The following is a 17,008-nucleotide window of genomic DNA, read 5'->3' on the forward strand; positions in this document are numbered from 1 at the left end:
TGTGTCAGAAACCTCTATTATGTCAAAAATTTTATCACAATCCAAATTCAGACAGTATCAAGCTTGAATATTGTGTCCAAATTTGCCCCAACTGTTCAGGGTTCAACCTCTGCTGTCATATCAGGCTGCGCTCAGCGAAGCATTTTATTTTTTATATGCTGTTCAACTGGGAAACATTTTATTTCAGACTTAAATTGTAAACAGTTTATTTTTCATTTAAGAAACTTTTGTACAGGGGAGTCTTACATGTGCTTTTTCAGTTGATGAACTCTAGGGTAAAGGCAGAAAGAAGTTAATAAATTTGTGATTAAGGTAAAAAAAAAAAGGGAAATGCTTATGGTAAGTCAATGATATTTGGTATGCAGTTGGATTAGGCATATTTTTTTGTTGATTTGTTAGTTTATGAATATTCAGATTAACACAGCTGATTTCACTTAAGTGGAGCATGAATTGTTGATCCTTTCTAGAGCATCTGAGTTCCACCTTGGTTTTTGTGTTTCTTAATCTGTAGTTATCTCTATTGTGTTTCAGGGACTGTGTCTTTTTGTCTATTTTCTTGATGACCATAGTTACTGCATTGACTTTTTGCCTTCAACTTATGGATATTCATTGATTAATTGTTGGTTGCTTAATGTCCAGTGGACTTATGGATTTTGATTGCTCCTTGGTATCTTCTCTCTCTTTTTGCATGTTTTTGATTATATCAGTTTAAGGAGAACCACTAATGGCAGTACATGATGTAAGGAATCTTGTTGGATTAGCATCGGCACAACTCGTTTCCATGGATATTATTTGGTCCTGACCCAGTCAGGTTTAATTTACTTTTGCATATTTGTGTGATCTGCATTACACTACATTTGCATGTAGACTATTTTGCTCTACCCCATTTTTTTTTACTTTTAGTCATGGTCCAATGACTTTAAAACTTTAGCATAGTATACTTGTTAGAAATGTTTTTATTTAAGTTTCAATATTTGCATTATTCTGTTGAAATCACACACATGCGAGACATATCTCTGATCTAGTGTTTTTATTTGCAGCCATTGGTTGTTTGAAGAATCTAGATACTTTAAATGTTACTGGTAATGAGTTAACAAGTCTGCCAACTGCCATAGGGAACTTGTTAAAGTTACAGAAACTACAGATGTGTAACAACAAATTATCCAGACTTCCTACATGTAAATATACAGTCAATTCTGAAAGAAATGTTGTATGAAATGTAACCTTTATTAAGCATGTATTTTACTAAGAAATTTGTATTAACTGGCAAATCTTTTGTATTTTTATCAAAATCTAAAATGAATTTAACTTATTTATTCAGTAACTTCTGAATTGAAAGTAATGAATTGTTCAGATATGGTACTATACATTAATAATGAGACAGAAATCTAAAAATACCCTCCAAGCCAAAATAAACCTTGTATAGAGGTCAGTATATGGTTATCAACAACAGACAAGTAAGTATATAATTGATTTAGATTTGATGCTTTGAAAATAGTGCCATGAAGAGAGGGACATTCTAGAGGACAGTGTCCATCTGTCTGTCTGTATATGAAAGCAATCCTCTAAAGTCTTCTACAGTAGCTGCCATATTTAGTATCAATCTGGTCATGATATGAGATTGGCAGTTTTTATACGACCGCAAAATATTTGCGGTTGTATATTGGTATGACGTTGGCGTCGTCGTCATCGTTGTCGTCCGAAGACACTTTGGTTTTCGCACTCTAACTTTAGTTTAAGTGAATTGATCTCTATGAAATTTTACCATAAGGTTCAATACCACAAAAGGAAGGTTGGGATTTATTTTGGGGGTTATGGTATTAACAGTTAAGGAATTAGGGGCCAAAAAGGGGCCAAAAATAAGCATTTTTGTAACTTCCAGACATAACTTGTGTGTTAGTGTATGGATCTCTCTGACATTGTACCACAAGGTTCCATATCACACAGGGAATGCTGGGATTGATTTTGGGGGTAATTGCCTCAAAATATTAGGAATTAGGGGCAAAAAAAGGGGCAAAAAACAAGCATTTTTCTAGTTTCATGACAATAACTTGTGTGTAAGTGTATGGATCTTTCTGAAATTGTACTACAAGGTTCCATATCACAAAGGGAAAGCTGGAATTGAGTTTTGGGGTAATTGCCCAAAACGTTTAGGAATAAGGGGCAAAAAAGGGGCCAAAAATAAATATTTTTCTAGTTTCCAGACAATAACTTGTGTTCAAGTGTATGGATCCTGAAATTGTACTGCAGGTACCATACCACAAAGGGAAGGCTGGGATTGAGTTTGGGGGGTGATGAATCATAAGGGGTTCAAAAAATTTGGGGGGGATTTTTTTTTTTTCTTTAAAATTTTCCATTTTGAAATTGGTTAATTCTGATGTATATATAAAAGCAAATAATAATGATATGGTTTGAATAGGTAAATTAATTTTTTTTAAGTTCTTAGACCACATTCATTCTGTGTTAGAAACCTGTGCTGTGTCAAATATTTAATCACAATCCAAATTCAGTGCTGTATCAAGCTTGAATGTTGTGTCCATACTTGCCCCAACTGTTCAGGGTTCGACCTCTGCGGTCGTATCAAGCTGCACCCAGTGGAGCATTTTATTAAAGTTGTTATGGTTATTTAACACTGTATTTGCCCATATGCATAATTATTATAATTAAAAGGAGATGTGGGGTATACATCCATTCTACAAGAAACCCAACAATCCCCCCTCAAACAAAAAACAAAAAACAAAAACAAAAACAAATCAAAAAGCAAGAAAACATCTTGAGTCTAACATAATGTCTTCAACAATAGACATGTCTTCAATACCCCAAGTCTAAACAAGAAGTGGATTATTTTAAATGAGACTATCAAAGATCTGCCATCAACACAAAATGCTTTGAATGATAGAAAAACCCATAACAATCACTGCTTAGATTTTTTGGACAGGTATATGTAGTGGGTTATTCTATGTTTTTTATGCCCCTGCCGTAGCGGTGGGGGCATTAAGTTTTACCCTTGTGCGTCTGTACGTCTTTATGCAAGTCCCAAAATTGGTTTCCGTTCTCTAACTTGAGTTTGCCTCAACCAAATGTTATGAAACTTATACACAATGCTTATTACCACAAAACACAGATCAAGTATGAATTTTAGTGGCGTCACTTTAATCGTTCTAGAGTTATGCCCCTTTATAAATGGAAAAATTGCAAAATTTTTTGTTTCCGTTCTCTAACTTAAGTTTGCCTCAACCAAATGTTATGAAACTTATACACAATGCTTATTACCACAAAACACAGATCAAGTTTTAATTTTGGTGGCGTCACTTTTATCGTTCTAGAGTTATGCCCCTTTATAAAAGGAAAAATTTCAAAATTTTCATTTTCTTCTAAATATCAAATAATTTTTATACGACCACAAGGTTCAATACCACAAAAGAAAGGTGGGGATTGATTTTGGGGTTATGGTACCAACAGTTAAGGAATTAGGGGCCAAAAAGGGGCCAAAAATAAGCATTTTTATACGCCCGTTTACGGGACGTATTATAGTATACCGTTGTCCGTCTGTCCTTCCGTCTGTCCGTCCGTCGTCAACATGTCCGACATTAACTCAAAAACACTTTAACCAATTTGCATAAAACTTTGGTGAATTGTTTATATCTTTTGACATGAACTCCCTTTCCTTTTTTATAAATTTTAGATTGTACGTTTCTGAGTTATGGGGTTTTATTCATTAAAAAAAGGGGGATTTTCCAGTTTTCGGACAATAACTCAAGAATGCTTTCACCAACTTGCAAGAAATTGTGGTGAATTGTTTATATCTATTGACATGAGCTCCCTGTTGAATTTTATAAATTTTAGATTTTATGTTTCCGAGTTGTGGGGTTTTATTCATTAAAAAAAGGGGGATTTTCCAGTTTTCGGACAATAACTCAAGAATGCTTTCACCAACTTGCAAGAAATTGTGGTGAATTGTTTATACCTTTTGACATGAGCTCCCTTTCGATTTTTATATATTTGAGATTTTACGTTTCTGAGTTACAGGGTTTTATTCATAAAAAAGGGTGATTTTCCAGTTTTTGGACAAAAAATCAAAAACGCTTTTAGCAGTTTTTATGAAACTTTGGTGAATTGTTTATATCTATTGATGTAAGCTCCATTTAGAATTTTATATATTTTTCATTTATCATTTCTGAGTTCTGGGGTTTTATTCATTAAAAAAGGGGGAATTTTCCAGTTTTCAGACAATAACTCAAAAATGCTGTCAGCAATTCTCATGAAACTTTGGTGAATTTTTTAAATCTATTGATGTAAGCTCCCTTTACATTTTCATAAATTTCTAATATGACATTGAGAATTAATTGAACTTTATTTGTTTATAGTCTGACAACAGATTTACTAAGTATTGCGCAACAGCACAGTGTATTGCACAACAGCAAGAAATCTTTAATTGAATATAAATTCAATTCATATAACCAATTTCAAGTTCTTTGACTACATTTATTCAGAAACCTATAATATGTCAAATATTTAATTACAATCAAAATTCAGACCTGTATCAAGCTTGAATATTGTGTCCATTTTTGACCCAACTGTTCAGGGTTGGACCTCTGCGGGCGTATCCAGCTGCGCTCAGCGAAGTAGTTTATTCTAGTTTCCAGACAATAACTTGTGTTCAAGTGTATGGATCTCTCTGAAATTGTACTGCAAGGTACCATACCATATATATAAAAGCAAATAATAATGATATGGTTTGAATAGGTAAATTAAAAAATTTTGAGTTCTTAGACCACATTCATTCTGTGTCAGAAACCTATGCTGTATCAAATATTTAATTACAATCCAAATTCAGTGCTGTATCAAGCTTGAATGTTGTGTCCATACTTGCCCCAACTGTTCAGGGTTCGACCTCTGCGGTCGTATCAAGCTGCGCCCCAATGGAGCATTTTATTCAAAATTGGAGTTATCTTACTTTGTCCATGATAATAGTTGAATCAACTACAATCAATGCTTTATACAATGCAATGTTTAATTTTGACTTCCACTGATAAAACACAGATCAAGTTGAATTTGGGTAGTGTCACTTTAACCATTATTGAGTTATGCCCCTTTATAAATCGAAAGATTGCAAAATTTTTAGTTTCCATTCTGTAACTTAAGTTTGCCCCAACCAAACATTATGAAACCTATACACAATATTCATTACCACAAATCTAAGATCAAGTACAAATTTTTTGTTTCCGTTTTCTAACTTTAGTTTGCCTCAACCAAATGTTATGAAACTTATACACAATGCTTATTACCACAAAACACAGATCAAGTTTGAATTTTGGTGGCGTCACTTTAACTGATCTAGAGTTATGCCCCTTTATAAAAGGAAATATTGCAAAATTTTTAGTTTCCGTTTTCTAACTTTAGTTTGCCTCAACCAAATGTTATGAAACTTATACACAATGCTTATTACCACAAAACACAGATCAAGTTTGAATTTTGGTGGCGTCACTTTAACTGATCTAGAGTTATGCCCCTTTATAAAAGGAAATATTGCAAAATTTTTAGTTTCCGTTCTCTAACTTAAGTTTGCCTCAACCAAATGTTATGAAACTTATACACAATGCTTATTACCACAAAACACAGATCAAGTTTGAATTTTGGTGGTGTCACTTTAACCGATCTAGAGTTATGACCCTTTATAAAAGGAAAAATTGCAAAATTTTTATTTTCTTCTAAATATCAAGTTCATATAATATATTTTTATGCCCCCGCCGTAGCGGAGGCCGTAGCGGAGGGGGCATTAAGTTTTACCCTTGTCCGTCTGTACGTACGTACGTACGTACGTACGTCCCGAAATTGGTTTCCGTTCTCTAACTTGAGTTTGCCTCAACCAAATGTTATGAAACTTATACACAATGCTTATTACTACAAAACACAGATCAAGTTTGAATTTTGGTGGCGTCACTTTAACCGATCTAGAGTTATGCCCCTTTATAAAAGGAAATATTGCAAAATTTTTAGTTTCCGTTCTCTAACTTAAGTTTGCCTCAACCAAATGTTATGAAACTTATACACAATGCTTATTACCACAAAACACAGATCAAGTTTGAATTTTGGTGGTGTCACTTTAACTGATCTAGAGTTATGCCCCTTTATAAAAGGAAAAATTGCAAAATTTTTATTTTTTTCTAAATATCAAGTTTATATAATATATTTTTAAAATTGGAGTTATCTTCCTTTGACCATGATTATAGTTGAATCAACTACATCAATGCTTTATACAATGCAATGTTTAATTTTGACTTCCACTGATAAAACACAGATCAAGTTGAATTTGGGTAGTGTCACTATTATTGAGTTATGCCCCTTTATAAATAGAAAGATTGCAAAATTTTTTAGTTTCCATTCTGTAACTGAAGTTTTCCCCAGCCAAACATTATGAAACCTATACACAATATTCATTACCACAAAACTCAGTAAGGATCAAGTACAATTTTTTTGTTTCAGTTCTCTAACTTGAGTTTGCCTCAACCAAATGTTATGAAACTTATACACAATGCTTATTACTACATAATACAGATTAAGTACGAAATTAGGTGGCAACACTTTTACCATTCTAGAGTTATGTCCCTTTATAAACATAAAATTTGCTGAATTTTTTAGTTTGTCTCAACCAAATGTTGTAAAACTTATACACAACCGTTCTAGAGTTATGGGTGTTTACAAATAGAAAAATTGCTGAATTTTTAGTTTCTGTTCTCTACTTAAGTTAGCCTCAACCAAATGTTATGAGACTTACACACAATGCTTATTACCACAAAACTCAGATTTATTTAAATTGGAGTTATCTTCCTTTGACCATGATTATAGTTGAATCAACTACAATCAATGCTTTATACAATGCAATGTTTAATTTTGACTTCCACTGATAAACACAGATCAAGTTGAATTTGGGTAGTGTCACTTTAACCATTATTGAGTTATGCCCCTTTATAAATAGAAAGATTGCAAAATTTTTTAGTTTCCATTCTGTAACTGAAGTTTTCCCCAGCCAAACATTTTGAAACCTATACACAATATTCATTACCACAAAACTCAGTAAGGATCAAGTACAATTTTTTTGTTTCATTTCTCTAACTTGAGTTTGCCTCAACCAAATGTTATGAAACTTATACACAATGCTTATTACTACATAATACAGATTAAGTACGAAATTAGGTGGCAACACTTTTACCATTCTAGAGTTATGTCCCTTTATAAATATAAAAATTGCTGAATTTTTTAGTTTGTCTCAACCAAATGTTGTAAAACTTATACACAACCGTTCTAGAGTTATGCGTGTTTACAAATAGAAAAATTGCTGAATTTTTAGTTTCTGTTCTCTACTTAAGTTAGCCTCAACCAAATGTTATGAGACTTACACACAATGCTTATTACCACAAAACTCAGATCAAGTTCAAATTTGGGTATCGTCACTTTTACCGTTCTTCAGTTATGTCCCTTTATAACTATATGATATGCAAGCGGGGGCATCATCTTTGTCCACATGTGGACACTATCCACATTTATTTTAGTTTGTCTCAACCAAAGGTTATAAAACTTATACACAACCATTCTAGAGTTATGCGTGTTTACAAATAGAAAAATTGCTGAATTTTTAGTTTCTGTTCTCTACTTAAGTTAGCCTCAACCAAATGTTATGAGACTTACACACAATGCTTATTACCACAAAACTCAGATCAAGTTCAAATTTGGGTAGCGTCAATTTTACCATTCTTCAGTTATGTCCCTTTATAACTATATGATATGCAAGCAGGGGCATCATCTGTGTCCACATGTGGACACTATCCACATTTTTTTCTATTGTTTTTAATATAGATCATTAGAAGGAAAATATTACATATGAGATGGTAAAATAAAAAACCAGCGTAAAAAAAATTTAGTTTTACTATACAGGTATAAAAAAAACTCTTCTGTCCAAAGAAAACTACCAGCCTCTTACTGACATTATAGAACTTAAATACCTCACATACATTTTTTTCAGGTATTGGAAAGCTTTCTGAACTGAGGTCTTTAGAAGTAGCCAATAACAATTTAAATACAATACCAGTGGAATTATCACAATGTCAAAAACTTTTAACCTTGAACCTTGACAACAATAGGTTGACCTTTCTTCCTCGACAACTAAGGAATTTAGTGAATCTGATTGAATTTTCTGCAGTTGGAAATAACTTATATGTTCTACCTCAAGGTATGTTTACAATAATTTCATAATTCAATATATTATCAGATCTCTATTAACAAAAAAAAAAGGAATGAAAAGATGAAAAAAAGCTTTCAATTGAGTTTTCTAGTTATGCCATGCATACATATCACATGTCCTTGCCCATCCTTCTATATACCTGAAATGCAACTGTTGTTTAGACTTTTTGATGCCCACAGTCATTTCTCAGATACATTTTGACATACAGTCATATAATTGAATGTGCAAGTGCACCTTGCAGACCTTTCCATGCAACTTAAGCTGAAGTGCACATGTGACCCATATTTCATAGTTGCTTGGTTTTTAAGTTGAAAGTTTTAGATAAAAAAATGACCTTCAACCTACGAATTTGATGTAACTATGTTACTGGCACCTTCATTTTACAACATAGATTTATGTTCAGTTTTAAGATATTGGTTACTCTGATTAACATTTTGTGCTTGAATGACTTAAGTTAATTTGTTTATCCAAGTACTAAATGACCTACAATCAAAAATTAATTACCATACTCAAGTAGGTTGTCATAATGATGGATTAAAGGAATTTTTACGAGTTCCTTTCGAAATTAGTTCACCACTATGACCGTCATTTCATATGTCAGTGACTATGACTAAATGTATGTGCTAGTTTAGTTCTCAGATGCAGAGTAAGTAGCTGTCATAGAACATGCATCTAGTAAAGAGTAAAAGGTCACAATCAAAATAAGGTCACTTTGACCTACATTTTATGCTTCTGAGTTCAGTTACTTTAGTTATGTTTTTATACGACCGCAAAAAAATTTTTGTGGTCGTATATTGGTATGACGTTGGCGTCGTCGTCGTCGTCCGAAGACACATTACTTTTCGCACTCTAACTTTAGTTTAAGTGAATGGATCTCAATGAAATTTTACCATAAGGTTCAATACCACAAAAGGAAGGTGGGGATTGATTTTGGGGGTTATGGTACCAACAGTTAAGGAATTAGGGGCCAAAAAGGGGCCAAAAATAAGCATTTTTGTAACTTCCAGACATAACTTGTGTGTAAGTGTATGGATCTCTCTGACATTGTGCCACAAGGTTCCATATCACATAGGGAATGCTGGGATTGATTTTGGGGGTAATTGCCTCCAAATTTTTGGAATTAGGGGCCAAAAAGGGGCAAAAACAAGCATTTTTCTAGTTTCATGACAATAACTTGTGTGTAAGTGTATGGATCTCTCTGACATTGTATCACAAGGTTCCATATCACATAGGGAATGCTGGGATTGATTTTGGGGGTAATTGCCTCCAAATTTTAGGAATTAGGGGCAAAAAAGGGGCAAAAAACAAGCATTTTTCTAGTTTCATGACAATAACTTGTGTGTAAGTGTATGGATCTTTATAGAATTGTACTACAAGGTTCCATATCACAAAGGGAAAGCTGGAATTGAGTTTGGGGGTAATTGCCCAAAAAGTTTAGGAATAAGGGGCCAAAAAGGGGCCAAAAATAAGCATTTTTCTAATTTCCAGACAACAACTTGTGTTCAAGTGTATGGATCTCTCTGAAATTGTACTGCAAGGTACCATACCACAAAGGGAAGGCTTGGATTGATTTTGGGGGTAATTCCCTCAAAATTTTAGTAATTAGGGGCCATAAAAGGGCAAAAAAACAAGAATTTTTCTAGTTTCAGGACAATAACTTGTGTGTAAGTGTATTGATCTTTATGAAATTGTACTGCAAGGTTCCATATCACAAAGGGAAAGCTGGAATTGAGTTTGGGGGTAATTGCCCAAAAAGTTTAGGAATAAGGGGCCAAAAAGTGGCCAAAAAACAAGCATTTTTCTAGTTTCCAGACAATAACTTGTGTTCAAGTGTATGGATCTCTCTGAAATTGTACTGCAAGGTACCATATCACAAAGGGAAAGCTGGGATTGATTTTGGGGGTGATGAATCATAAGGGGGTTCAAAATATTTGGGGGGGGATTTTTTTTTCCTTTTTTTCTTTAAAATTTTCCATTTTAAATTCGTTATTTCTGATTTATATATAAAAGCAAATAATAATGATATGGTTTGAATAAGTAAATTAAAAATTTTTAAGTTCTTAGACCACTTTTATTCTGTGTCAGAAACCTATGCTGTGTCAAATATTTAATTACAATCCAAATTCAGTGCTGTATCAAGCTTGAATGTTGTGTCCATACTTGCCCCAACTGTTCAGGGTTCGACCTCTGCGGTCGTATCAAGCTGCACCCCAGCAGAGCATTTTATTATATCCAATTCTTATGCAATTTGTTTGTAACTGTGGTTTTGACCGGACAATGTAATTTTTTAATAAGAAGGGTAAAATTATGTCTGTAACTAAGGGAAAATCTTTTTCTTGTTAAATATTATTCCATTCTGAAGTGTATATGTAGCATAAAAAACATTTGATGCAGGAAATGTACCTTTGGCTTGAAAATGTTTATAGGGCCCCAAAACGAAAAAAAACATTGTTTTGAAGAATTTCTTATACATATTTTTAGAGGGAAATAGTGACTTAAATGGAATGTTTGTATAATTTGCATTAGAACAGTGATCTATAACTGTATTATAAATATTTATTCAGATAAGCATTTGTAAAACTTGGTTTTACTGTTGCAAATATTCTATTTCCTAGCTAAGATGGATCACAAGCTTTAAACTAAATTAGTTCACTCTGACTTCATTTCATGCTTCATTAACCATAGTTTTATTTCTTAGTCCAGTTCTGATGACCTACAGTCATATTACTTGCAGTAAGGATATCGATGTATTTTGAATACTGCATTACTAGGTCCTTAACAAAAAATTTGGTCACTCTAACCTACGTATCATTCTTCAGTGATTTTTGTTTTTATGTGACAATGATGATGTCAGAATCAACTTCTAAGAACCTAATTAATTCAGGTACTTTTCATGAAATCAACATGAACACTGTTAAAGAACATTCATATCCCACATTGATTACCAAATACATGTAGTGTTTTATTACTTGTGAAATCCATTTATTCATGTTATTGTCATAAATACACTGTTCTTCAGATATAGGAAGCAAAGATGCCTTGCATACTCTGTATGTGGATAAGAATGAAAGATTGTATACTTTGCCATCCACTGTGTTAGGAAAGGAAATTGGTTTCTACAGGTATATTATTTTTAAATCTATATAAACTTCCATCCAACTCATTTTACTATTTTTTTTGACTGAACCATTTTGATTATGCAATGTTGTGAATGTTATGAATACAGAAAAAGATTGGTTGATAGTTTTCTTAATGGCCAGTTGCATATAGTACAGAAAAGAAACCATAATAGAACTTTGTATGCATCATGCACCAAATAAAAGATGTGATAAAAGAAGCATAGAATTTCTATAACCTGACATAGATAGCAATTATATTGATAACTGTTGTTTTATATGATGTTACTCTATGTAACATACTATTATAATACGAGGTGCAGATTTAGTCAAAATAATTGTAATTAAGGAGCTCCTGAAATATATCAGGACCTCCATAATTTGAATTCAGGATATCCATAAATCATTGGGAACCTACTGAAATATTTCATGACCTCCATAATTTGATTTCAGGAACTCCATAACTTGATATCCTAAAATATTTCATGACCTCCACAAATAATCTGTCGAAATTGCTTTATTTTAGGAGGTTCTTAAATATTTAAGGATCTCCTGAATATTTAAGGAGCTCCATTATTATCTATATCAAAAACTCCATATTTAAAAATCAGGATATCTTTAAATATTTCAGGAGGTCCACAATTATTTCAGGATCTCCACAATTTGATTTAGGACATCATGAAATCAATTGAAGGATATCATAAATCAAATTATGGAGATTCTGAAATAATTATGCACATTCATAAATATTTCATGATATCCTGAAATTGAAATTTGAGGTCCTGAAATATATAATTATAGATCTCCATAAATATTAAGGATATTCTGAAATATTTTAGGACCTCCTGAAATAAAGCCATTTTGACCGATTTTTTGTTGAGGTCCTGAATTTTTCAGGCTATCCTGAAATCAAGTTATGGAGGTCTGCAAATATTTCTGGAGGTCCTCAATGATTTGTGGATATCCTGAATTGGAATGGTGGTCCTGAAATATTTCAGGAGCTCCTTGAATACTATAATTTTGAATAAATCTTTCCCTCATATCGTAAACCCTCATGGAGATGGTCAATGAAACATTGGAAGGAGGAAATGATTTCTCGTCTAGTTTTTCTCCAGGCTCTAAATAAACTTTGATACTATTCTAATTACTATGTAAGAGTTTGTATCTTTTTAATATATATTTTTTAGATGTGGTTGTGAACCATTGTCTACAGAAATCTTAGAACATTTTCCCTATGTTAAGATCCAGCATACATTAACAGAAAAGTTACCAATATTATTGCCACCAGATATACAACATGTGTGTAATATGGAGCAGTGTGTGCTTCCACTCACAGAACTTGCTATGAGGAAGGCTTCCATCAGTTTACCAACATCAGGTACGGTACTATTCTACATTTATTTTGGGGGGGTGAGACATTACAGCATTTAAAAAGTACAGGTACCTTAGTAATACTGAAGTAAATTTAACTAGGTTTAGAGAACACCTGAATTGTCTTTAAATATATACAATGATGTCTTGAGTCCCACATTGTTTAAACTATTTATTAATGATTTGCCAGATATATTGTCAAACAATTATGATAATGTCAATTTAGATAATGAAAAGATACCATGTCTACTATACGCTGATGATCTTGTATTAATATCTGACTCAAAAGAAGGGCTTCAGAAGAGAATTGATACTTTGTGCACATTCTGCAAAGATTGGTGTATGGAAATAAATGTGAAGAAAACAAAGATTATTATATTCAATAGGAGTGGTAGACTCCTTAATGAAGATTTCAAGATAGGAAATAATTCTATCGAAAGTGTTAAACAATACAAATATCTTGGCATAGTCATCCAAAATACTGGAAACTTTAATGAAGCCAGGAAACAATTATTCCAAAAAGGTCAAAAGGCCAGTTTTAAACTGTATAAAGATTTGAAATCATCAAATCCTCCTATTAAAACTCTTTTGCATTTATTTGATCATCGTATACAGCCAATTGTAACGTATGGTTGTGAAAATTGGGGTGTTATTAACATTACTCCTAAAAGGAAAAAATTATCCCTTTATGACATATTTAAAGATTGGGAGTTTGAGAAGCTAAATTTTAAATTTTGCAAGTATATTATTGGTGTTACAAAGATGTACACAAACGTAGCAGTCCTGTCTGAACTGGGTAGATATCCTCTTTATATAAATTTGCTAACACATATGTTTATGTATTGGCATAGACTAGAGAATTCCCCATCTGATTTATTGAAAAGTGCTTATGCTGAGTTAAAAATGATTGAGAGTAAAGCTCAAACTATCTCCCATAATTCATGGCTCTCTAATATAATTTTCTATAGCCGCTTTAGCGAAAAATTGGGTATTGACCTAAATATATGTAAAAATTTAGGCAAAAATAAATTTAAAAATTTACTGAAAAAACAGCTCAAATTAAATTTTCAAAATGATCGGGAGAAAATGCGAGATTTTTATTTACAGAATAAAGGCAAATTGGACACTTTTTTTTCATTCAAGAGGTCATTGACTATGAAAATTATTTAGATTTAAAGCACCCCCAAAAACATTTGTTAACAAAATACAGACTCAGCAGTCACTGTTTAAGAATAGAAACTGGCAGACATGAACGTTTTATCAATGTATGTGGTAATTTTTTTTTTTCCCTCAAGATTTAAGAAATTGTCAATTTTCCTGTGGGGTCGCAATTTACTTTGCTAATTCATGTATATAGTCTGAAAACAGAATTACTAAGATTTGCGCAACAGCAAAGTGTATTGCACAACAGCAAGAAATCTCCAATTGAATATAAATTCAAATCATATAACCAATTTCAAGTTCTTTGACTACATTTATTCTGTGTCAGAAACCTATAATGTGTCAAATATTTAATTACAATCGAAATTCAGACCTGTATCAAGCTTGAATATTGTGTCCATTTTTGCCCCAACTGATCAGGGTTGGACCTCTGCGGTTGTATCCAGCTGAGCTCTGCGAAGCAGTTTATTAATACTTTGTATAAATTGCTTATTTCTTGCGCAATTTCAATGGGATCTTAATTCAAAGTCTTGAATTATTGGGGTTCTTTAATATGCTGAATCTATTCGTGTATTTAGATTTTTGATTTTGGGCCCATTTTTCAAATTGGTCCACATTAAGGTCAGAAGGGTCCAAAATTAAACTTTTTACAAAAATTAAATTCAAGGGTTTTTATACGCCCGTTTACGGGACGTATTATGGTATACGGTTGTCCGTCTGTCCGTCCGTCCGTCCGTCCGTCTGTCCGTCCGTCGTCAACATGTCGGACATTAACTAAAAAACGCTTTAACCAATTTGCATAAAACTTTGGTGAATTGTTTATATCTATTGATGTGAGCTCCCTTTTGATTTTTATAAATTTTAGATTATACGTTTCCGAGTTACAGGGTTTTATTCATAAAAAAAGGGGGATTTTCCAGTTTTCGGACAATAACTCAAGAATGCTTTCAGCAGTTCTTATGAAACTTTGGTGAATTGTTTATATTTATTGATGTAAGCTCCGTTTAGAATTTTATAAATTTTACATTTTACATTTCTGAGTTATGGGGTTTTATTCATTAAAAAAGGGGGGATTTTCCAGTTTTCAGACAATAACTCAAAAATGCTGTCAGCAATTCTCATGAAACTTTGGTGAATTGTTTATATCTATTGATGTTAGCTCCCTTTACATTTTCATAAATTTCTAATATGACATTGAGAATTAATTGAACTTTATTTGTTTATAGTCTGACAACAGATTTACTAAGTATTGCGCAACAGCACAGTGTATTGCACAACAGCAAGAAATCTTTAATTGAATATAAATTCAATTCATATAACCAATTTCAAGTTCTTTGACTTCATTTATTCAGAAACCTATAATATGTCAAATATTTAATACAATCCAACTTCAGACCTGTATCAAGCTTGAATATTGTGTCCATGTTTGCCCCAACTGTTCAGGGTTGGACCTCTGCGGGCGTATCCAGCTGCGCTCAGCGAAGCAGTTTATTATGATATGCTGAATCTAAACATGTATTTTGACTTCTGATTTTGGGTCCAGTTTTCAAGTTGGTCCAAAGTGGGGTCAAAAATTAAACTTTGTTTGATTTCAACAAAAATTGAATTTATGGGGTTCTCTGATATGCTGAATCTAACTGTGTATTTAGATTTTGGCTTTTTGGCCCCATTATCAAATTGGTCCACATTGAGTTCCAAAAGGTACTAAATTCAAATTTTTTGTTTGATTTCATAAAAAATGCATTCCTGGGGTTCTTTGATATGCTTGATCTAATCATGTATTTAGATTTTGGATATTGGACCATAATAGGTAAAAGTCGAATTTCAAATTTTTATACGACCGCAAAAAAATTTTGCGGTCGTATATTGGTATGACGTTGGCGTCGTCGTCGTAGTCGTCTGAAGACACATTGGTTTTCACACTTTAACTTTAGTTTAAATGAATTGATCTCTATGAAATTTTACCATAAGGTTCAATACCACAAAAGGAAAGTTGGGATTGATTTTGGGGGTTATGGTACCAACAGTTAAGGAATTAGGGGCCAAAAAGGGGCCGAAAATAAGCATTTTTGTAACTTCCAGACATAACTTGAATGTTAGTGTATGGATCTCTCTGACATTGTACCACAAGGTTTCATATCCTGAAGGGAATGCTGGGATAGATTTTGGGGTAAATGCCTCAAAATTTTAGGAATTAGGGGCCAAAAAAGGGGCAAAAAACAAGCATTTTTCTAGTTTCATGACAATAACTTGTGTGTAAGTGTATGGATCTTTCTGAAATTGTACTACAAGGTTCCATATCACAAAGGGAAAGCTGGAATTGAGTTTGGGGGTAATTGCCCAAAACAATTAGGAATAAGGGGCCAAAAATAAGCATTTTTCTAGTTTCAAGACAATAACTTGTGTTCAAGTGTATGGATCTCTCTGAAATTGTACTGCAAGGTACCATACCACAAAGGGAAGACTGGGATTGATTTTGAGGGTAATTGCCTCAAAATTTTAGGAATTAGGGGCCAAAAAGGGGCAAAAAACAAGCATTTTTACTGTTGTACGTTTGTATTTTCTACATTGGCTAGAGGTATAGGGGGAGGGTTGAGATCTCAAAAAACATGTTTAACCCCACCGCATTTTTGCGCCTGTCCCAAGTCAGGAGGCTCTGGCCTTTGTTAGTCTTGTATCATTTTTAATTTTAGTTTCTTGTGTATAATTTGGAGTTTAGTATGACGTCCATTATCACTGAACTAGTATACATATTTGTCTAGGGGCCAGCTGAAGGACGCCTCCGGGTGCGGGAGTTTCTCGCTGCATTGAAGACCCATTGGTGGCCTTCGGCTGTTGTCTGCTCTATGGTTGGGTTGTTGTCTCTTTGACACATTCCCCATTTCCATTCTCAATTTTATTTTTCTAGTTTCAGGACAATAACTTGTGTGTTAGTGTATGGATCTTTATGAAATTGTACTACAAGGTTCCATATCACAAAGGGAAAGCTGGGTTTGAGTTTGGGGGTAATTGCCCAAAACGTTTAGGAATTTGGGGCCAAAAAACAAGCATTTTTCTAGTTTCCAGACAATAAATTGTGTTCTAGTGTATGGATCTCTCTGAAATTGTACTGCAAGGT

General features: G+C 33.1%; 2 protein-coding genes across 5 annotated transcripts in view; both read left to right on the plus strand.

Annotated features, from left to right (window-relative positions):
• The window catches only part of LOC127732965 (sorting nexin-27-like), a 279,861-nt gene that overhangs the window by 168,306 nt on the left and 94,547 nt on the right, over window positions 1-17,008 (plus strand). The gene's annotated exons all lie outside the window — the stretch shown is intronic.
• LOC127732979 (leucine-rich repeat-containing protein 28-like) overlaps window positions 1-17,008 on the plus strand; it is a 252,942-nt gene that overhangs the window by 7,593 nt on the left and 228,341 nt on the right. For all 3 annotated transcript variants that reach the window (XR_007996548.1, XM_052242233.1, XM_052242232.1), the window contains exons 6-9: window positions 1,041-1,178; window positions 8,024-8,230; window positions 11,262-11,364; window positions 12,546-12,736. Coding sequence is in view for 2 of the 3 variants with exons in the window: in XM_052242233.1 (XP_052098193.1) it covers window positions 1,041-1,178; window positions 8,024-8,230; window positions 11,262-11,364; window positions 12,546-12,736 (639 nt within the window). In the remaining variant the exon portion in view is untranslated. The remainder of the gene's footprint in view (window positions 1-1,040; window positions 1,179-8,023; window positions 8,231-11,261; window positions 11,365-12,545; window positions 12,737-17,008) is intronic.

This window comes from Mytilus californianus, unplaced genomic scaffold (assembly GCF_021869535.1).
Source record: "Mytilus californianus isolate M0D057914Y unplaced genomic scaffold, xbMytCali1.0.p SCAF_3, whole genome shotgun sequence".
NCBI classification, from domain to species: Eukaryota; Metazoa; Mollusca; class Bivalvia; order Mytilida; family Mytilidae; genus Mytilus; species Mytilus californianus.